The 23,862-nt window shown below is 44.4% G+C and overlaps 1 protein-coding gene across 1 annotated transcript in view; it reads left to right on the forward strand.

Moving 5' to 3' along the window:
* The window catches only part of EEPD1 (endonuclease/exonuclease/phosphatase family domain containing 1), a 112,882-nt gene that overhangs the window by 58,137 nt on the left and 30,883 nt on the right, over nt 1–23,862 (forward strand). Inside the window, exon 3 of the mRNA XM_045564561.1 lies at nt 8,654–8,705. Coding sequence (XP_045420517.1) covers nt 8,654–8,705 — 52 coding nt within the window. The remainder of the gene's footprint in view (nt 1–8,653; nt 8,706–23,862) is intronic.

Raw genomic sequence — 23,862 nt, forward strand, 5'->3', positions numbered from 1 at the left:
AAGAAAAAAGTAACATCATGTTGACTTTAACTTGGTCTTTGTAACAAAGAGACTATGTCTATAGAACCTATCAGAAGATTAAAACATCTGAGATTTTTAAAATAATTCAGATATATTCCTAGAACACATATCACTCCTACCTATATGTGGGGGCCTGAGAATCTGAAACATGAAAAGTTCTTTTGATTATCAAGTAAGTTTGTGAACTGTCTACAAAGTTTTGGATGTTGTGTTGCAATGCAACACTTTTCTACTCTGCTGAGGTGCCTTTTGTGTATGAAGCTGATCAGAAAGACATTCTCAGACATGTAAGGGCTTAGGAAATTACACAAAAATGTTCCTTTCTTTAAAATTCATTTTAAAGATACATTGTAGATGCTCAAGAGTTAAAAATAGAGCTCCAGAATAGGGAACATAAGGACCGGACTCCATAAAACTAGAGAGCAGTTTAAAGTACTGTTGTAAATCTGATTATCAAACAAGTAAAAATGTCAAAAAGTGTTCTTACGATAAGCTATGTAATGGAAAGACGGCCAAATAACAACTGCGCTGTGGATCTTAACCCTAGAGTATCGTTCATGGAAATCAACAAGGGAAGGAGAGATAAAGCGTTGGTTTGTTGTTTGTCTGAAATGGGTTAGTGCCAAAAGGGTTGTTTCCTTCTTTATTCTAATCCTAGAGAAGTGTTAAGAGCTAAAGAAAAGCTCTGAATAATGAGTACTAATATCCACCATTTATGGAGGCTAACTATGAGCTAAGCTCTGTGTTAAGTACTTTGCATTCCTCGACTCTGCTCACGGCCACAGAGGTGGTGCTGGCCTCTGTCTCTTCCACCTGCTGCTGAGTTCTTAAGGTTCCTTAAGACCTTGCAACCAGGAGGTGATGCAGCTTGCACCGACTCCAGAGCCCTTCTCTTTCCCCTACACGAATGTGAAAAACTTAAAGAGGAACACTGGTAGATCCAAAAACAAGTTCTGGAACTACTCAAACACTTAGGAAATAGAAAAGCAAAATTCATTATAAAGTAGACCCCAAAAAGTATCAGTACATTTAAAAAGCGTGAAATACACAGGGTACTTTCCTTAACGATAGTGCACTAGAATCATAGAAAATGCAAAATCATAAAATCTAAAACCCAACTACTTGAGAGATATAAACAGCATCCAAATAACTACTGAATCCAATAAGAGGTCAAAACTGCAACTGCAGACTAGGTGGAAAGTAATAAGAAGGCTACATAATGAAATTTGAAACTAGGACAAATACATATTTAGAGAAAAATGTATGGCTTTGTATATGAAGGTACTTAAATAAATGAATAGCCAACTCAACTCTGTCAAGGAGGTGACAGAGAAACTAAAGAAAACTAAGGAAAGGTGCAGAAAGGAATTAAATGTCCACCTTAATTAATTAGAAAAAAGAATGGTAGAATTGATCGATTTGGGGTGCTAATTTCACAGAAGACTAACAAAGCAGACTGATTTCTCACAGACCTAATTTTTTTAAATGAGAAAAAAATCTGTACATTGAAGATGAGGTCATAAGACCAGATTCAGAGGTGTTTTTTAAGTTTAAAGTGATTACTAGTACAGTTCTGTGCTTAAAATGTAAAAATCTGAATGGATTGGACAGTTTCCTAAGAAAATAGAACATATTGTAATTGATTCAAGCAGTTGAAAACACACATGGAACAAAACCCACGGACGCTGTCATCAAAGAAGGTTTCTGCCCAGACTATTTTGCAGACTAGTTCTTAAAATCCGCCAAGAACAGTTACTGCCCAAGCCGAGTTCCATGTAGATTGTTCTGGCACTAACATGCTAATCTGGCATGTGGTGTTGGGAGGAAGGATGCAGTACGAGTGTGCGTCTTGGCAGTGACAGGATGCACACCTGTCAAGGATGTGTCTGAGAAAAGCAGCCCCTGTCCCCTCCTCCCGGGCCTGTCCACTGGCATGCGGAAGCTGATGTCCCAGTGCTCTGGGGCTTGGTGTGGGCTCCTCAGTTTGAGGGTCTTCACATTCCTCTCCCCTTTTCACCAGTCCTGAGCCACTGGAGGAAGAAAGCGAGCACTGGGGAAGACAAGTCTGCATCTGGTACCCATGACGTCTTCTAAAAGAGAACCCTTCCTTAATTTGCTCACAGGGAGTTAATGTGAAGCCTTCCTTGGAAGGGAAGGGAGAAGGGAGGAGTGTTCACACAACTGGATTGACACCGTTTCTGCGTTTGACTTTCATGACACTTCTTGAGTGGCCCCCGTGTCCTGCATGGGGACACGTGAAGAGAGTGGCCGTTGCCCATGGCCGCAGCCCTGCTGTGATTACACCTTGGCTCTGTCTTCTCTGTTTGTGCCTCCTCTCTCCCTTACTTGGGGGCTGGCTGGAGACACCTCCCCACCTCCGGGTTTGTGGGCTGAGCCCCCCTTCTAACAGCGCACGTGGACACCCGCTCACTGGCTTGCGATGGTGGAGACTGGGGGCTGGTGCACTGGGCAAGGACATGCGTCGCCAGCAGTACTGGAGGCTCTGGGGCTGGGTGTGGGCTCCTCAGTTTGAGGGTCTTCACATTCTTCTCCCTTTTGTCTTGCAGAGCAGGTTGTGGAAGGACTATACATCATGAGACAAAACTACTCCAGATGTCGCTCACAACTTTCGTGACCTTTAATTTTCCCCCAAATCCTGCAAATGGTGATTGTGCTCTGACAGAAAAACTGGGTTCTGTGATTACATCATCTGGGGAGAGGCGGTGGGGATGGGATAGAGAGGGAGAGAGAGAGAGATGTACGAATGTGCAGTTTTGAGAGGGGTCATTTGTTGGCACTTTAATAATTGTATCCACTTTGATAAGACCCCTTGGCTTTGCATTTTATTCCTTGGCAAATGGTGCTGTGAGAAGCCACCCTATATGTTCTGCCTAGATGGTAACCTCGTTATTCCTCCTCTACCTCCTGTCCAGTCGTCACCCACTGAAAGCTGGCACCGTCTCCCCCACGCCCTGAGCATGCCAGGCCCTGCTCCCTGGCACTCCGCACGGGCTCCCCACCCTCTGTCAGCGCTCCCCGCCCCCCAGGCTCCTGGCTTTCCCTCCCGCCTTCCTGGCAGCCCCTGTTCTGCTTCGCTGACAGGTGCCTGTCCTTGTTCCTGCCTCCTAAATGTCGATGGCCCTTGAACTTCTGTCCTGGAGAGAACAGAAGCCTCTATATGGAGGCTACTCTCCATATAGCCTCCTGGAGAGTCCCCTTAGTCACCGTCCTCTTGCTCCTGGTGGCCACAGCTAGAGCCCAGAGCTTGCCGTGGTACAGCCAGTTACCCAATCACTCCGTGCTCAGAGGTCCTGAGGCACCAAACATCAGTGTGACCAAGGCCAAACTCGCCACCTGCAGCCCTGCTTTGCCTCTAAGTGGATGGTCCCTTCGGCACCTGGTTCCACAAGCAGGAAACTCAGTTTCTCGTCCCCCACATCCATTCACTCGTCAGGCCTCGCCAGCCGCTCCTCTGTGGAATCAGCCCAGAGCCATTTCCCTGCACAAGCCGCCTTCATCTCTTACCTGACCTGTCGTGGGTCTCTCTGACTCCAGTCTTGTCACTCCCATCTCACCTGCTGTCCTCCATACCACGGCCATTTTCATAACTTCGTTAGGTACCTTCTGTGCCCTGGGCTTCTACCACACCACTGCCCTAAATCGCTGGTGGCTGCTCCTTGCTGGGCTCGGCAAACCTTGTGAGCAGGCCTGGCCCCGCTGCTTCTGCAGAGTCATCCTTGGGCACCTGCCCCTCCTCCAGCCCCTCTGCCCTGTGTCCCCTGGTCGGCGTGTGGTCCCTGAGTGGGCCGTGCTCACTCTCTTCCCTCGTTCCCTTTGCTCTTCCCACTCCTGCCACCCTACCTGGAGCACTCCTGTCCTCCTCGCTACCTGGCAGGCCTATAGGTGTCACCTCAGAGGCCACTCTCCAGGGAGCCTCCCAGCTTTGTACAGTGCCCTTAAACGGGCCACATAACACCTTGTGTTTGGTCATCCCGCGGCTGGTGTACTTACCTGGTCCCTCCATTAGACTCAGATGCCTGAAGGCAGAGGCCACGCTTGTGCGTCAGGGCATCCCCAGCGTGCAGTGGTGCCTGTTGCATGATGCATAAACCTCAAATATTTTATCCGTGCAATGCATGAGTGGGTCTGTCATACTGCGTTCATTCTATATCTATTGCATGCTGCTGTATTTCATGGACTGTACTATGTCACTTAATAAATGCAGTGGGAGCTCAAAGTGCCAGAATCCTCAGAGAAAGGGAGCCAGAGTGAATTCTTGACTTTGGTCTCCTTTAGGTTATAATCTATTCTGGAAGTGTGAGTGCCTCTGTAGTTGGGAGTTTACCCTTTAAGTGTTTTTGCAGCACCCATATAGTTATCTCATGTCTGCCTTCTCAGGGGCTACTGGGGTTCATGCAATCTAGGGCCCCACGCCACCCGGCCTGCAGGGGTGCCCTCCAGCTTCTGTCTCCTCGGTTTTGCAACTTGTCATCCCTGCTGGCCATGTCTGCCTGGCACTTTCCCCGTCACCACTTCTAATCCCGTTATGGGCTGTGCTGTGCCACACGCTGTCTAGCCAAATAAGACATCTGGCCTCAAGCACTTTAGCTCCTCGGGGGTTACTTAGCAAACGTTAATTGCATGCATTCTAGGTCTTTCTGGGTGTTGCTCATCCTGACTTCAGAACTTGCCCTTGATGTTGTCATTTATCTAGATAAATCACTTCCACCAGCTGCTGTTGTGTGATTTGCCTCTCTTCTCAAAGTAGAGTACAGAAAAAGAAATTACAGTTCATTGCAGTTTTTATCTGATGGGGGCTCTCCTGTTCTCAGAGGCTGCTGCCCGAGCCCCGGGCCACCGCCAGCCTTATCCTCTTAGGCCCAACTCCACTGGTCCACCCAGGAGAATCTCAGGGAGACACACCCCCCTCCTCCCTGGGCATGTGTGGAAGCAGCTTCCTGGCTCCTCTGAGCCCTTGGAGGGCAGGGATGATAGTGTGCTCATCTCCACCCCCCTGACACATGGAAGCTTCTGAAATATAGGACGTATTCAGTATATGTTTGTGGAATCAGCGGAAGAAAGGCGGGGCGGAGGGGCAGAATTGATAGTGAGATATCAGATTCCCTTCCAGGGCAAGAAGTTAGATGGTGTCAAATGGCAGATTTGGTAAATGGGTTTGTTGCTCCTTCATATGTGTGAAATTTCCTCCCAGGGAGTATCTGATGTGCTGGAAGAATCACATATCATAAACACTGAAATAAATACCCCAAACTGGAAGGATTTCCAAGAAGGTTAGAGATAACACTGGGATAGTTACATAACAGGAAATATTTCAGAATACCCTCAAAGAGTGTAGCTCTGGGGAGGATAAAGCAGCTTTCTGAAAAAAATCCAAAGTTATGAGCAGCTGTGGCAGTCACTTCTTATTAATAGGCACTGTATCCGTTCCGAAGCTCAAACAATATAGATTGGAGTGTCTTATCTTCTCTCCATCTTTTCTCCCCCACTCCTAAGGTGACCCCATCTTCTGTTGCTGGGTTTTGGTAGTGTGAGTATGTCTCAGGGGCTGGGGGTTTCTCCCCCTGCCTTTCATACATTAATACTGTTTGGTATTGGCTTTGGAACAGATGTTAGATGGGTTTTATCTCACATGACAATTTCAGTAGATTGGTTGTGGCTCACTGGAGTGTTGAGAAGGATTCTGAAGCTGAATCGATGTTCAGTGGGGAGAGTTCCTTGGAAAGAGGCGGAGGGGTTTGGAGAGTAGCAACATGCATACCGAGTATTTGCCATCCCTGTTCTAGAGGACAGCAAAGTGATGAGAGCAGGGAGTAGCATCCTTCAGGTTTTGACTTAAATGAGAGTCAACTGAAGTTATTTTAGCCCCTTTCATTTCAGAGCCTGAAGTTGTTAGTTTTCAAATCATGTCTTACAGTGGCTTGATTGTATTACTTTCATGAGTAGGAAGGAGAGAGTTGACTATCTTAATGGTGTTTAACCCTTTTCTCTAACCTGTTGCCATCTGATATTAGATACTAAATTGGAAATGACTGTAGAAGGGGCAGGAATGGGGGACTATTTTAAAAGTCCCTCCAGTGTAAGGTTATTTCAGAGGCAATTTAAGCTTCTGAAACTTGAGCTACAACTGGATACTCCTAACTTAGCATGGAAGTTGCTGTCCAGATTGGTAACCTGGAATCTAGATTTGTACTCTGGGAATCAGGGTGTGCTAAGAAGTGGCCAGTGGCTGTGACCTGCCACCAGGCATATTTCATTAATGGCAGTCAGTTGCACAAATGCACATAGTATCTTTCACCAAAGAAGGATCCATCCAATCATCTCATTTAAGGCATTCCTTTTCAGACAGAGAAACTGAGGCATGGCCTGTGATATTGCCCACCTGAGCTGCAGTGTGTGAGCTATAATAGCTACTTGAGCTATAGGTCCAGGTGCAGTCAGTCAGTCAGTCAGTAAATACTCCTTGACTGCTTTCCATCTGTCAGTTGTAGACACCGCAGATGTAGTTATGAGCAAGAATGTCCAAGCCCCCAGCCTCAAGGGGTTTCCAGGCTTTTTGAGAGGAGACAGACAAAAATACCCCAACGAACACATAATACATGCCTTAGGGTACCAGTAAGAGCACTGAAGAAAATAAAGTATTGTAATCAGGGATGCTGGTTTCCCTGGGTGTCCAGGGAAGGCTGCTCGGAGGAGGTGATATTCACATCTAGACTGGAATGAGGTGATGAGACAGAGTGGTGTTGGAAAGATCTTGGGGCAGACCCTTCCTAGCCAGAGAAACAACAAAAGCAAACCTGTCTAAGAGACGGAAGGAACAAAAGCCAGTGTGGTTGGAGCCAAGGGAATGCCCAAGCTCTTGTCCATTGGCCTGGATGTTTGCTAAATTGGTGGTGTTGGCAGTGGTGGTTTCTTATAAGCCTTGGAAACTATTGGTGGGACAGTGCCTGCTTAGTTATACAGAGAGCATGAAGAATACTGTAAATTAAGGTGAACTTTAAAATGGCAGAATCCCTTTGGAGGGAGGCGTGTGCTATAGGTGGGGCCATTTCTGTTCCACAGAACCTGTGCAGCAGGTGGGGGGAAGGGCAGGGACAGTGGCCAGTGACCATAAGCACATTAGCTGGGTGGGGAGGGAACATGATGACAATGTCGACAGTGACCCACTCCCTAAACAATCTCGCAGAACTCTCATGCTTCTTCCATGTGCTGAGTCCAGCCCAGGCCTCCCCAGCAGCCTGAACTGCATGCTCACTGTGTCCATGCCTCCTTCAAAGGCAACATGTCAAATAAGGGAAAATACCTCCCCTGTCAACCTGCATGCACTTCTGAATGCTCACATCTCAGTTGCTGGCTGCAGTCTAGACTCAGGCCCCTCACCTTGAAATGGGTGGGTCATCTCTCCCCTTGGTGCCTTTATAGATCCCCCTGTAGATTGCCTCTGTCCCCAGTCCCTCCCCTGGCAAGGCTAACCTGGTCCCCACAGGAAGCCTTCTCCAGCCTCGGCTAGGCCAAGCTCCTCTCTGCCTCTCCCTGTGTCTACTGAGCACACCTACATCATGTTCTGGACTGATAGGGGCCTCCAAGAGGCTGTGAGTGCCTCTCAGGCAGGGAGCGTGTCATAGTTGTCATGGTTTCTTGGCCACCTGCACACAGTAGGGCTCCATCAGTGTTTGGTAAACAAATGAGCAGCAGAGCAGGCCTCCCTTATAAGCAGCAGGTTAGCGATTTGCTCATGATCATCAAAGGGACACCAAGTGAAGATGAATACTGTCTGTGGGTGACTGTTTTCTTCTTTATATCCCTCTGAATTTGGTCAAATTCCTTGTAGGAAGCAGTTATCAATTATTTCTAGAATTTTTTGTGGTGCAATGTACATAACGTAAAATTTAGCATCTTAACCATTTTTAAGTGTACAGTTCGATGGCATTCAGTACCTTTATGTTATGTTGTTGTGTATCCATCACCACCATCCATCTTCATCCCAACTGAAATTCTGTACCCTTTAAAGACTACTTCCCCATTCCCTGTCCCCCAGGCCCTGGTAACCACCATTCTACTTCCCGTCTCTGTGAATTTGATGACTCGTTATCTCATGTCAGTGGAATCGTGCAGTATTTGTCTTTTTGTGACTGGCTTGTGTCATTTTGCTTGTCTTCAAGGTTCATCTGTGCTACGGTGTAGCATGTATCAGAATGTCCTTCCTTTTTAAGGCTGAATGATGCATTCTATGGAATGTATATACCACATTTTGTTTATGCATCCATCAGTCACTGGACATTGGGTTGTTTCTACCTTGTGGCTGTTACAGATAATGCTGCTATGAACTTGGTGTGCAAATATTTGTTCAAGTCCCTGATTTCAGCTCTTTTGGGAATATTCCTAAAAGTGGGATTGCTGGATCCTATGGTAAAATTACTTTTAGAATTTAGAAACATTTTTAATATTTTTAAAATGGTCATTTTGTCTCAAACGAAAGGTCACCTTAAGATGGGAGGCGACACAGAAATGCAGCCAGACGTTTCAGACTTTTGTTCTTTATGACTTGTGTGATGATCCTTGGTGACATGAAATGATCTGTTTTCAAGTGTGGTTTTGATTTTTTTTCTTACAGCATCAAGCTTCTAGCTGTGCAAGAACTACTTGACAGAGAGGCCTTGGAAAAGGTAAATATTTTGATCTTCCTGCCCCACACCCACGAACTGAGAGACAAGTGTCACACACAGGAGAAATTCGACTCCCTGTTGCCAGAGAGAGCGCTTAGTGCAAGGGCAGTCACTTACTTTGTATTCTTGACAGTCCGTGGACCATGCAGAAGTTTTGTCTAAACCCTCAGCTCACTCGCAGTCTGCTCGCACTACGAGCTCTCCCGTGCTTGGCTGCATCGGGGCTGTGCGGAGAGCAGAGGCCTGCCCGCGCCACCGTGCTCTGGGGGAGGCTTTCTGCGTCTCCAAACACCGTGAGCTGGAGGCCTCCCGCATGCCGCAGTCTGTGCCGCCCACTCCGCGCCATCTCTGCGTGGTGTGTGTCGTTAGCTGGGTGTAGTGATGGTGGAATCCCAGCGAGGCTAGGTAACATGCCCAAGGCAAGTGAGCTAGGTGTAATAGAAGAGTGGTGATTTGAATCCCAATAATTCCATTTCCCAAACCAGGGCTTTTCTATTTAACAGGCAGTTTCGTGAATTTGCATCCCTTCTTAGGCTACTACCAAGGATTGGGAAACTGCCTCCCCACCCCCAAACCAGTGTTTCACTGTGCTTTGGAAGAGACCCCCAGTGTGTCTTGGCTTTCAGTGTTCCAGTCAAGCCCACTCTTGGGGATCCTTTGCTGGTCGTGGGTTCAAGTTCTGTGTGCGCAGTGGAGTGGTCTCCGCAAAGCAGGCTGGGCAGGTGCTGAGGAGGCCAGATACCCATGTGCTACCCTAGGGCCTCCCATCTCCTGCCAGGCTGCTCCCCTGGGTAGCTCAGGACTCTTCCTGCACATGTAGCTGTGGGTGTTCATCAGAATCTGTAATGCTAACATAAAGTGGTTAGAGACATAAGCACCCAAACGATAATATTTTATTTTTAGAATTTAAAATGTTTGGATTCGTAGTCAGTCTGCTGGTTGGCACTGAAACAAAGTAACTCTGTAAAATGAGCACCAAGCAGTGATATGAAGGAGAAAGGGGGCTAAGCTCTAGCTTTGTTTTTAACTCCCCTCAGCCTCATTTCCATCCTGGGTAAACCAAGGACAGTGCTGCTGCCTGACCTCAGAGCAGCAACATGAGACGAAGGGCTTTCTAAATACCAAAGCACTCCACTCGTATTAATTCTTAATTACTTGTATTAATTCTTAATATGCATTTAGCCATTAAAACATACTGGGTCTGGCTATAAAGAACATCACTGGGCCAAATGACAACCCTGATGTGGATAGTACATTAGATAAAGGTATTATATCAACATTAACTTTTCCTGAAGTTGATAATTTGCCTGCGATCACGTAAGAAAATGGCCTTGTTCTTAGGAATTAACACTGGAGTATTTAGGATTAAAGGAGCATGATGTTTATAACTTGTTCTCAAATGATTCAGGAAAAAGATAGTGATATATGTATATTGGACAGAGCCAAAGAAAGAAAGATGAGCATAAATGATCAAGTAAATGGGGCAAAATGCAAACAATTGATCCTTCTGGGTAAAGAGGTATTGAGAGGTCTCTGTTCTTGAAACTTTTTTAAAGTTACTCTCCCTCGAAAAAAATTCTGTTCTTAGTATTCATGACAGTTACTTGTTTTAGTCCTCAATTTAAAAAAAAAAAACCATCAGACAACAAAGCCAGTAAACAGGGAGCCCCAGTACTAGGGTGTATTAGTACAACAAAAACACAGGCCCCTGAAATATAAATTAGGTCTTTTGAGCCGTGTGATTGTCTGACTTAGAGAGACCGCATAGCCCAGCTGATTCATGGGCACTAGCTGCTTGCGGAATCTCACAGACAAGTGGGGTCAGGGCTCACTGTGGCTGACATTGGAGCCAGCTGTCCTGCCCTGAGGATTTGGTGCTGAGGCTGCCAGGGAGCAGGCCCTGAGCCTGCCTCCTTCTTCCTAACCGGGTTATCTTGGGTTACTTACCTCTCTGTGCCTCAGTTTCCCAATCTATAAAATGGGAATCACTATGATCCCCAATTCACAGAGGTTAAGATTACTAAGTAGATAGTCTGTGCAAAGGGCTTAAACACTATGCCTGGTGCTCAATGGTCCTCGGAAGTTAGCTGGTGCTCATGTTCTTTCCTCCCCCTCTCCCTCCTCCCTCGTCCTCCTCCTCTTCCCCCTCCCCCTTCCCCCCACCTCCATTGCTTCTTTTTCTCCTCCCTCTCCCTTCCTCTCTCTCACCAAGTCTGATGATGGTTTTGTATCATTCCCCTATCTCAGTATATGACCAGTAGGAAGCTTTGCCCACTGGTTTCAGTATGCATGGGGTCCAGCAGGAAGCCATGGTCACTCAGTTTCCTTCTTCTTCCTTCCCTTCAGTCATTCATTCATGCTACGGGCATTTGTTGAGTTTTCTGTGTGCCAGGCAAGTAGCAAACATTTCTAGAGAAGTTTAGAAGCAAACAGTTGTCATGAGCTTGGTAGCCAGTTACGTTTTGAGTGACACATGACATATTGCTTGGCATAGTACTGTTTTTTTTTTTTTGCATTAAGATTGGTCCAGTTGATATGTCGGAATAAGATAAGTTCTCTAAAGAGCCTCATGACTTACGGACTCCCTTCCGCCTGGACAAGCTGGAGAGCCACCAAGAAAAGTTCTTTGTCAAAGGTAGAGCTTTGCTACTCAGTGTGGTCCACAGACCAGCAGCATCAGAAGCTCACTAGAAATGCAGCGTTTTCCCCCACCCAGACCCCCTGAATCAGAGCTCCATTCTAAAAAGAACCCAGGAGACTATTTGAACTGAAGTTCAAAAACACTGCTGTAGGGTCCATTTATTATCACCATCACTGTTATTTACCAGTCAATAATAGAAAGACCTGTGAGATGTCAAAATTTTACTTTTATGGCCAATTAAGCTCTTTTTTTTTTTGTGGCATCAGAAGAAGTAAACACCATCATTTGAATTTGTTAAGAACTCAATTTTTATCTTTGGTTTGCCTGCCTCTTCCTTTCATTAAGAAAATAGTCTTACTTAATTTAATAAGTAGAGCCAACAATGTGTGTCAGACACACATTCTGCAAACCTCAAACCTCTGTCTTGCAGCTGGGTTTTGTAATTACTGACCTCCCGAGAACCTGCTGTGACAGAACGGGTCACTCCTAGCAAGCCAGTCCCAAGAGTGAGGGTCTGTACACGCCTCCCTCTTGGAATGTGGGAGCTTCTCTGAAGGGGTCATTTCCCTCACATGCACTGATAGGTTAAATCTGAACAGTAAAAGATTTAAATTATGTAAAATATAAAAGGCTAAAAACAAGCAGCAGTGTTTTAGGGTCTCATAGAAAATAAGACTTCTAGTGCTTTTTCTTGCCAATATTAGACCTTTTTTTATCATGATCTTAGTATTTTACCTTAAAATGACCAGCCATTTCCCTAAATGTTACCTAGTTTTAGGTAGAGAGGCTTTCCATTTTTAGAAGTGCCAAGGTTTTCCTGTTTTCTGCAGAGCCCAGGGCCAGCTCCAGGGAGGCTCCGGTTTTAGCAGAGCTGAGTTCTCCTCCCAGCCCTACCGCTGTTGAGCGGTTAGAACTGGCAGGGGACCTTCCTTGCAGGCCCAGGCCCCTTTCCTCATCTGTAAAGCTGCTCTCTGTGGTTCCTTTCCGCTTTTTAACTCTTGGGCTTTGTTTTTCAGCATTGTTCCTTGATCACATAGGGGAAATTTTGCCTTTTGTACTCAGCTTTCTACAGCTTGTCCACTGCTTTATTTCAGTGGTCCTTACTGAGTGTGGGGGCTTTCCTGTTTCATCTGCCCTGCTCATCATCAAGTCAGGAATTCTGGGAAGAGGTGAATAGTGAGCACAAGCCCAGTACATATATGTAATGGATACAAAGAGACTCTGTACCTAGATCAGTAGGGTTCTAGTTTTTACCTTTTATCATCTGTCTTAATTTAGGTACAGTGGAATGGGGAAGAGGTTGGGGACATTTGGGGGGAGGGGTCAGGTTCTCAATTTCTCTTCTCCACTAACACTAGATAGAGACAGTTCCCAGACTAGTGACAGTGATTTGTCACTTATTTAAAAAATGTTATAAATCATGCAATTAATGATGTAAGTTTCTCTACCAATTTCTTCTCTAAAAAATTTGTTAGAACCATGAGTAGATGATCTAAGATATATAAGTATCAGAGTATGTGACATTTCTCTGAAAGTGTTTTGGATGTAGATGGGATTTTTTTTGTTTTGTATTAGATCCCAAGACCAAGGACTTGCTCTAAGAAGGATGCATGTCACACAGCTCTCTGCACTCTTTGCTCTGAGAGTGGAACACTTTTGTTTTTCTGAACTTAAGTCATAGGGACTTGTTTCCCAGGCCTTCAAAACAGGCCCATCTAATGCCTTTAAATGTGGCATTGCATGAAGGGAAATAAAAATGTTGGTACAGCTTGATTTAGAAAGATCATTTTTCAATGACCCTTTCAAACAGCTTCCTGCCTTGTTGCAAACAATAGGTTGGCCAGTCACTCCAGCTGAAGGTCACCCTCACCCTGGGAGGACCAGAGGGTGGGCCACCGGCTGACCCAACCTGGGACCGACGCCTGCCTGGAAAGCTGCCCGGGAGAGCAGGCCGCCCAACTCAGGGCATGGCCTGTGCGGCCCCAGCCCTCCCAGGCCTGGCCAGGCCTCAGCCGTCAATCACACGTTGACTGAGTTCATGCTCTGAGGGCACAGATGGGGGCTGGATCCAGCGCTGCTGTTTACTAGCTGGGGGACCTACTGGGCAAGTTACTGACTCACTCACTTTGTTTTTAACATTCAGAGTCACAATTATAGCTACTCCATTAGGGTTTTTTTTTTTTTTTTTTTTTTTAACGAAAATTAAGTGACATGATGTGAAATAAAGAGGTTGTGTTGTGTATGTGGTAAGTACCAGAGTGAGGGCAGCTGGTACTGGTACAGTCCCTATTACTGCTAATGAGCTGCTGCTATGTCGCCACCATCAGTGTTGGTATCTCCTCCTTGCTTCTCTCCTAAGAAGCCCGACTTCACATTGATCTGTTGCCATTAGAAGATGTTAAAGAAGAAGTTGCATCTCCCCTGCTCCATTTGCCAAATTGTGTAGGAAAAGATGCCTGTCAATCCTTCCTGCTGCTGCTGCTTAGTATGTGTGTTAGAATTTCGGCTTTGGAGTGCAGCGCCTTGTCTTGTTTTCCTAGAGGTGGAGCAGATGATCTCAAAGACCCCTTTTCCTGCTTTACATGTGTGATAAAGTGTATGTGTTTGCCCAGCAAGCCTGGGACTAGACACATTGAACTTGATGAGTCAGGGCTCTTCCAGCCCTAGTGGTGGGCAACATTAGAATTAGAAGTAATAGCTTCCTGGGACTTTTCAGAGGGAAATAGGAGGTGTAACCATTTTCACATAGATGTGTGTGAATAATCTAAGGATGCTAAGTGTTTGTAATTGGTGATGGTGCTTTCTGAATACACACACATGCACATACATAAACCTAGCTCTGTTATGACATGCTTTTTAAGTATTTTTCACTGCAATTTGGACTTTTCAATTCATTCAGTTTTTGCTACAAGTGAATGCTTGCTCTGTGCCTAAATTACACTATATACCAAGGAGGATAATATTATAATGATGCTTTACAGTTGAATGGTATGTATAGAATCCCAGAATGTCAGAACTGAGAGAGACTTTTAAACCCATCTAGGCCAGGTGCAGTGGCTCATGCCTGTAATCCCAGTGCTTTGGGAAGCTTGAGGCCAGGAGATCGGGACCAGCCTGGGCAACATAGTGAGACCTTGTCTCTAAGAAAAATAAGAAAAGAAATTAGCCGGGCAGGGTGGTGCATGCCTGTAGCCCTAGCTACTCAGGAAGTGAGGCAGGAGGATGACCTGAACCCAGGAGTTCAAGGTTGCAGAGAGTGATGATTTCGACACTGCACTCCAGTTTGGGTGACAGAGCAAGACCTTGTCTCTCTGAAAAAAAAAAAAACAAAAACAAAAAATAAAAACATCTAATCTAACCCTGTCATTTTGCAGACGGGACACTGAGGCCATAGTAGGTGTACTGATAACCTACTACGGATCCCAGTGACTGGCTCCATCTCCCAACTCCCGTCAGGATGGTCGTCTGCCCCTCTTCTATGATCTCACTTAGTCTGGACGGCAGCCTTCACAGGCATAGTGGACAGTTCTGTCTCCACATTTCCCAGGGGTGGGAGCAGGTCCAGGTGATGAAGAACCAAAACCCAGGTCTTCTAAAAGCGTGACTTGCAGCAAAACAGCTTTGGTGTTAGTCTCCTCCAGCAGGAGGGACAGAGAATGCGGGAGGGGCTGGAGAGGAGGTAGCAGGAGGTTCTGGGCTCCAGATGTGGACGCTGTCAGGGAGCATCCAAAGGTGAAGGGACGTGCGGTGGCCTGAAGGCTGCCTGAGCACTGTCGACCAAGCGGGTGGTCCACGGGGTGATTGTGGGAGCCAAGAGGAGCAAGGATGGAGAACATGGATTGGACACGTGTCAAAATTAATTGCTTCAAGAATCTTAACTTGTAAAAATATACTTAAAATTACTCTTTTTTAAACACACACACACACACACAAACACACACACAAACACACACACACACACAAACACACACACAATGTCTTCTTTTAAAATTATCAGAATGGCATTCTTTAGATCCTTTAGTTAATTTTTTCCCCACACTTAGTCCTTCATGTAGTTGGAGCTTAATTTGAATACTATAGTGAGTGGTCAGTATTCACATATCTGTGTAGGTTTTTGTTTTTTACAGTGGGTTGGGTCAGATCAGTGTCTAATCATGATTAAACTTGTTATAATCACTTTCCTGGCTATGTCCCTGTCAACAGGAAGCTGGCTGTTTTCTTTGAAAGGATCCGTGAGCAGAAATTGGGGTGGGGGGCACGTACACTTGTGGAACTCAAGGCTGGCTGTGTGGAGGCCGCCACAGCTGCCCGCCAGCTCCTCTTCCTGAGCTGGGTGCCTGGGGCCCACCAAGTGGAGGGAGGAAGGTGGAGGAGCAGGAGGAAGGGCTGGAGGGGATGGAGGTGCACAGGGCCAGAGGGCAGGGTGGCGCACAGAGATGGAGTGGCCCTCTGAGCTACACAGACCCTGCACAGGGGGGTCCTTCCCTTAGAGTCAGGGGGATCAGAGCAACCTATGGCCAGTCTACAGGTCAAATCTGGCCCACAACTTGTTTTGAGAAATAAAGTTTTATTGAAACACAGATGTGCCCATTCATGTAACTTATGTCTGTGGCTGCTTTCACACTACGTCAATAGGTTACATCATTGTGACAGAGATGGTATAGCCCATAAAGCCCAACTGTATATTATTTGGTCTTTTACAGAGAGAATTTGCCCACTCCTGTGCTAGATCAGTGGTGCTTGGCTATTGCCCCTTTAAGCATCAGGCGAAAGCTGTGTGCCCTCATCCCTGAAAATGCACAGTGTATCTATCTATATGCACTGTTGGATTTCCACATTCAGGAGGTCACAGAGCTCTTGAAGCTTCTCCATGGAGCCCTCAGGTTCGTACCTCTGGACCCTGGGAGAGGTAGGATTCATTTTTCTACCTGAGAAATGTGGAAATACCTTCCCCCATCCGCAGAACGGTAGCCTCATGAGGAAATGTTTCTAATCGTGGGGCAGATCAGCCCCTCCCAGTGAGGCCTAGTGCCCGGGGGCTGCAGGAGGACCATGTATGTGGTTAGATTCCAGTAGATTTTAGACAACACCGTGTCTCACTGGCACAGAAACAGCATCCTTCAGTTTTCTCTCTGTGGCTTATGGTTTGATCCCGCATTGGCTATTCTAAGGGAATTACCTGATTTATGAAGCATCTATGCTCGCATTCTTGATCCCTGTCTTTCTAGAACCATTTCCTTCCTGGGTAACTTCAGACATATTTAGGTCTCCCTGAACCTGCAGTGTGCTGGTACTTGCCCTGCTTTCAACTCCTTGCTACTCTCCTGTTTATTTCTCTTGCTTCTTTTACCGGTAGTTTTCCTAACTGTACATTCTCCTCCTACACAGCCAGCCTTTGTCCCTGCTCCTCTCTCCTTAACGGTTAGGAGCCTGGCTCTGTCCCAGTTAATCTAACAAATCTTAGCTTCCCTTCGCCAACGTCTAACCTTACCCAAAACCTTTTTGTTTTTAAAAAAATTTCTGCTTTCTATTATTAAAAATGATTGTGAAATAGTTTTATGTAGAATTAAAAATTGCACATGCAGTTATCCATTTTTTGGTAATCTCTGTATACTTAATAATGAAAACATACTGCTTTTAGATTGAAAAGTATTTTTTAAAATTTTACAGCCACTTAGATGCAGCAATATGAATGTAGGAGTGAGAAAAGGAAATAAACCATGCCTAGGGTATGTCTTATCCAGGTCACCTGAGCCAGGCAGGGAGTCTGCACCCACTGCTGGCTTTGACTCCCGATGGCTGTGTTTTGGTGGTGCTCCTTGATGGTTTGATTAATTTTTCTTCATCCTCTAAAAGCTGTGTTACTTCTTAGTCTCCTAATCAATTCTGGATTTATAGAGGAAAATAACAGAAATCTTATAATGTCCATGTGGATGACAAATTCAGGCAGGGGCCAAGGCAGGGCCTATGCAGGGAGGAAGAAAGGTCCTTTCAGTCAGGCCTGAAGGTTGAGGGGGCCTTGCCTGTGGGCAGTTGTTCAGGTTCAAGTGTGTACACGAGAACCAGGTTTATTTTGGCTGTGAAAAGTCAACCTCTCCATGCTTTGCTAAGACTTCTATTACCATCAACCGGAGAGCGTTTTGCTGGACTGCCATGATGGCTCGTAAAAGATGAGCTGGTTTTGTGAGCTTGTCTAGCCCGTGATTTAAGTGTAGTGTGCCCATGTCAAATCTTTGGCATCTGTCCTTGAGATGCCCTGTTGCCTCCGGGAGGGGCCCTGGAGTTTCTAGTTCTGGTAGTGGCAGGGTAGCAAGTAGCCGAATAACCTTCCCTCAAATAACAGTATAAACGCTGGATAACATGCACACACGTATTTGAAGGCACTGAGGTGTAACCAAACAGTAGAAATTGTAGTATCTTCAACCTTTGAAAGAAGGAACCAGCAATGGGTGAGATCCACATCCGTATGGCTTCTCCCCGATGCTACGCCACAGACTGGGCAGCTAGAGCTCAGGCAGAACGTGGATGTCTTTGGAGGGATAGTGTGAGTTTTCTCTCCTTTTTTTCTTGGTCAGTCTAGTTAAAAGTTTCTCAGTTTTTACTGAACTTTCCAAAGAACTTTCAGTTTCATTGATTTTTCTCTCTTGTTTTTCTGTCCTCTATTTCATTAGTTTCTGCTGTAATCTTTATGTTTATTTCCTTCTCCTTGCTTTGGGTTTAGTTTGCTCTTTTTTCTGATGTACTTAAGGTAGAACCTTAGGTTTCAGGTTCAAGATCTTTCTTCTTTACTAACATAAAGATGATCCATTGCTATAGATATCCCCGTAAGATTGCACCAGCTAAATCCCATAAGTTTTAGTGTGTTGCATCTTCATTTTCATTCGTCTCGTAGTGTTTTTAGTTTTCCCTTATGATTTCTTCTTTGACCCAATTGGTTATTTACAGATGTGTTGTTTAATTTCCACATATTTGTGAATTTCCAAAATTTCTCTTTTTTATTGATTTCTAATTTCATTATATTTCACTGTGGTCAGAGAGTATATTTTGTTTGACTTCAATCCTCGTAAATGTATTGAGGCTTGTTTTAGGGGCTAGCATATGGTCTAACCTGAAGAATGTTCTGTGTGCACTTCAGAAGAAAGTGTATTGTGTTTTTGTTGGGTAGAGTGTTCTGTGGATGTCTCTAGGTCTTGGTTTATGTTGTGTTCAAGTTATTTCCTTGTTGATCTTCTAATTGTTCTACCCATTATTGAAAGTGGGTATTGAACTACCACTATTATTGTTGAATTGTGTGTTTCTCCCTTAAATTCTCTCAGGTTCTGCTTCATGCATTTTGGGGCCCTGTTATTAGGTACACACACACACACACACACACACACGCACGCACATTTATAATGCCTGTGTCTTTTTGATTGATTAGCCCTTTTAATGTTATAAAATGTCTCTCTTCCTCTCTAGTAATAGTTTTTGTTTTAAAGTCTACTTTTCTGATGTTAATATAGTCACTCAAGCTTTCTTTCAGTCACTGTTTGCATTATATACCTATTTGCATCTTTGAATCTTAAGTGTGTCTCTTGTACATAGTATATATAATAGTTGGATCCTATTTTTTTGTTTGTTTCTTTCTGTTTTTTTTTTTTTTTTTTTTTTGAGACAGTCTCATTTTTTTACCCAGCTGGAGTGCAGTGGCATCATAATAGCACACAGCAACCTCAAACTCCCAGGCTCAAACAATCCTTCTGCCTCAGCCTCCCAAGTAGCTGGGACTACAGGCACACGCCATCATGCCCAGCTAATTTTTTCTATTTTTTTGTAGAGACAGGATCTTGCTCTTGCTTAGGCTGGTCTTGAACTCCTGACCTTAGGCAATCCTCTCGCCTTGGCCTCTCAGAGTGCTAGGATTACAAGTGTGAGCCACCACACCTGGCCAGGATCCTGTTTTTTATCCAGTTTTGCAGTCTCTGCCTTTTTATTGGATTGTTTAGTCCATTCATATTTAATGTTAATACTACTGTAGTTAAAGTTATAAATCCCATTTTATATTTTGTTTTCTATGTCTTATGTCATTTTTTTTTGTTCCTCTGTTCTTTATTACTGCTTTCTTTTGCATTAAGTGAATATTTTCTAGGGTGGCATTTTAATTTCTTTAATGATTCTTTTCACTATACTTTCTTCAGTTATTTTCTTAGTGGTTGCTCTAGGGTTTATCATATAAATCTTAACTTACCAGATTTGTACTAACTTACTTCAAATTTATACTCTATTTCAGAGTAATAATAACTCCATTTACGTAAGATATAGAAACATTACTGCTATATAGCTCTATTCCCTCTTCCTTCTTTTTCTGCTGTTACACATATTACACCTATATATGTTGCACACTGAACTATGCATTGTTATAATTGTTATTTTATGTATTTTAAGGATGAGAGAAGAAAGTAAAGCAGTATGTATTTATGGAGTTAGCTATATTAGCCTTTTTACTTGCTATGTCTGGTTTGCATTTGTTCTGTGGATTTGAGTTACCATTTGGTGTGTTTCCTTACTCAGATCTCTCTCTACTCCCACCCAGCTCCTCTGTGCTGTTATTATCAACCATATTACATTTCTATAGGTTATAGGCCCAACAATACAATTGTATACATGTTGTTTTCTACAATTGCTTTTTAAATCAGTTAAGAGAATGAAGGAAAAGAAATATGCATTTATGGTATCTTTTATAATTACTTTTAGTGGTGCTATTCATTTTTTTTACGAGGGTTCAAATTGGTCTGGGGTCATTGCTTTCAGCCTGAAAAACTTTCTTTAGGATGTCTTCTTAGGCAGGTCTATGAGCAATAATTCTCTCAGTTTTTGTTTGTCTAGGAATGTATTTCATCTTCATTTTTTAAAAATAGTTTTCCCGAATATAAAAGTAGTTGAGGCTGGGCGCAGTGGCTCACGCCTGTAATCCTAGCATTCTGGGAGGCCGAAGTGGGAGGATTACTCAAGGTCAGGAGTTTGAGACCAGCCTGAGCAAGAGCAAGACCCCATCTCTACTAAAAATAGAAAGAAATTATCTGGACAGCTAAAAATATATATAGAAAAAAAATTAGCCAGGCATGGCGGTGCATGCCTGTAGTCCCAGCTACTTGGGAGGCTGAGGCAGGAGGATTGCTTGAGCCCAGGACTTTGAGGTTGCTGTGAGCTAGGCTGATGCCACAGCACTCTAGCCCGGGCAACATAGCGAGACTCTGTCTCAAAAAAAAAAATAAATAAAATTAAAAAAAATAAAAGTAGTTGAGTTTTTTTCTTTCAGCACTTTGAATATGCCATTTCCCTACCTCTGGCCTCCATTGTTTCTGATGAAAATTCAGCAGTTGTCTTACTGGGAGCACCTGACTTCTGAAAGCTGGATGTATTCCTGAGACCTGGAGGCGACCGTATTTACTGAATGTTTCACTTGCTCGGTTTCTGAAAAATGACTTATACTTCTGCAGTGTCCCAGAGCTGATCTGGCTTTAGTGACAGTTTTCTTTGCTTGAGGAGACTTGACTTCTAAGGCATTATCCTGCGTAAAGTCCAACAAAACATTTCACATGGTTTTGGCAAAGAGAAAATGAAAAGGAGAAGGCATCATGATACTCTAGAAAGAGCAAGGACTTTATAGTGAGAAAGACCTGAGTTTGACTCTCAAATAATAGATGATGAAATCAATTTAGTGAATTTCACCCAGTATTTGTTGCAGTATATCATCAGCCCTCCGCATCTGTGGATGCAACCAACCACGGACGGAAGATATTTTTTTAAAAATTGTGTCTGTACTGAACGTGCACAGGCTTATTTTTCTTGCCATCATTCCCTAAATAATACAATATAACAACTGTTTACATAGCATTTACATTGTGTTAGGTATTATAAGCAGTTGTATATGGGAGGATGTGCATAGGTTATAGGCAAATACTATGCCATTTTATATCAGGGACTTGAGCATCCATGGATTTTGGTATCCGAGGGAGGTCCTGGAACCAGTGTCCCACAGCTACTGAGGAACAACTGTATATGTGTGTGTGTGTGTGTGTGTGTGTGTGTGTGTGTGTGTGTGTGTATGCATGGATGAATGGGTGGGTGGGTGAGTGGATGGATTGAAGGCAGGCAGAAAAATAGAATATACCAGGTTGCCATATAAAGATTTATTTGTCGCTATGAGTCATGGTCAAAAATGTTTGAAAACTCTTGTCCTAGTTCATTTATTGGCCTGGAAGAGGGCCTGCTCTGGGATTTTTCCAGTATTGGAAGGGCCTCTGTTTGTCCTTGATTATATCCTAAGCAGTTTTCCCTCCTGCCTCATTAGTTTCTTAGCACTATTTTACTTTTCAACAGAAGGAAAATGTGCCCAACTCATTGCTATTTCTTCAGAATTGTTGCATGTAGGCACCACCTCATACAAACTCTCATACAGCCAAGGTGACAGGAGTTATATGCAATTTCCTGTCTTTTTCAGTCTACCCTCAAATGCCTCTCTTATCAGGAAATGCTAACAATGAGTTTGTTAGAAACTTTCAATTCACATTTTTAGCTATTCTGACACTTTACATGAATGATTCATTCATTCATTTCTGGAGAGCATGACTTCGTATTCAGCAAAATTTGGGCGAGTGAGTAATTGTAAATGAACCAGAAGGACAGGCAGGTGAAACTGTTTTTGCTCAGTTGTTGAACACATTTATTCCGGATGTTCTCAACAGGCAAAACTATCCTGATTGAGCTGGTCATTAAAGCTTGCTTTGCCAGAAAATAATGCAGTGGAGAGTTCTGTCAGCTTGTCAACTATGCCTTTAGAATGAGTGATTCCTACAGCTGATAAAACATTTTTTTATTAACCTTCAGGAGGCATTGAAATGATGAAGCTTAGGCTTCATCCAGATTTTTTGGGAACACGTCCAGCCTTGTTTCAGAGATTTTGCTCTATCTTCGTAGAAACTCAGAAGAGTGCACTGACCTCCCTCAGGAGCATTAGCCAAGACCACCTTCTAGATCCTGGACTTGGTGTCCCACCACACTCCAACTGTGCCACTGCCCATAACTCTTGTCCATGAAGTGCAGACTCATTTGAACATGCAGGATTAATTAGGTTGGAAGAAAGCAGCCAAAGAAAACCAAGCAGCACCTCATATATGAGTGACTCTAAAATTACCTGCCTTCTTGGTGCATCTGTCAGTCGCTTCCTACACAAGAAGACAGTCCAGAGATCTATTTGAGGGGTTCGGCAGAACACTTCCCAATGTGTCTAGCTCTGGGTATCCTCAGGGGTTCAAAAGTGCCCAGAACGAAAGCAAGATGCCAGCATTTACAGTCCCAAGGCTTGAACCTGGGAGACAAGGTAACCAGTTCTCGGGTTTTGCCTGAATCCCAGCATTTGCACCAGCTCCTGGGGAAGCATTAGAGCCTTTCTCCCCGATTACAAATTGTGAGGCTGTGTCATAGCTAAGCTTCTCTATGCTGCAAGCTTGTTCTTCCCTCCCTCTCTCCGCTTGCCTAAAACTGCCGGTTGCAGAATGAATTGCTACATATTGATTGTTCACTTTGTTTCTCTTTACCCACACAGTCTCCTTCTGCACTTACTCCGTGTGGATGGTGTGGACGTATTTGTGAATAGAGGGGAAGAAGTAACGTGTATTTTTATGCTTCATTTCAGGATGTGGTAGGGACACATTTTGATGGTTTGGGTGCTTAATTTATGTGGTAGCAGTACTTAATCAGCTTTTTATTTATGAAAAAGAATTAATATATAGTTTGTGAGAGAGAAAATATGAATGAAGTTTATATCAGTGAACTGGTATTTATACTTTGGCTAGAAAAGTGAAATTTCTGGAATCTTTGAAAGCCAGGAGAAAAATTAAAACATACAAGGTTGTAATTTGGCCTCTCTAATTTCATTTGTTTCAGGCCTTCGTTTGTGTTGTTACCAAAGTAACACAAGTTTGAAGCACAAGTGTGATGCTACTGCTTCCTCCTTAGAGTCGCTTCCGTGGGAATCAGAGCAGTGCGGTGGGGTCCGTGCACTTGGGTCCTGGCTCAGTGGCTTACTCTCTGGGTGACCTTGAACCCCTCACTTAACCCCTTCAGCCCTGTGTTACTCTTCTGTTGAGCGAGGATGATGACGCCTCCCTCACAGAGCCGTGGTGTAGATCCCATCATGGCACGTGTGTATAGAGCCAGCACAAGGCACGTGGCGAGCATTCTGGTCAATTCGTGCTGCTGTGGCTACGAGTAATTGACGTGAAGTGTCTCCTCCAGGCCTGCAGCACTCTCGTGGCATCCGTGGTATGGCCCTCGCCAGGTCGTCAGCTTGATTTTTGTAACACTTCTCTCCTCTCTGTCTGGTTTGGTTTTAGTCCACCCACTCCTAGTATGTTGGAAGGAGCCAGAAAATCCTGTGAAACTAACACCAGGCAGTTTGGCTACTTTTAAGCGCCTCTGGCCAAAAATTTAATGGGAAAAAAGCTTAACTAAAAGGTAGTTTGGGGGTTTGGC

Source organism: Lemur catta, chromosome 11 (assembly GCF_020740605.2).
Source record: "Lemur catta isolate mLemCat1 chromosome 11, mLemCat1.pri, whole genome shotgun sequence".
Taxonomy (NCBI): Eukaryota; Metazoa; Chordata; class Mammalia; order Primates; family Lemuridae; genus Lemur; species Lemur catta.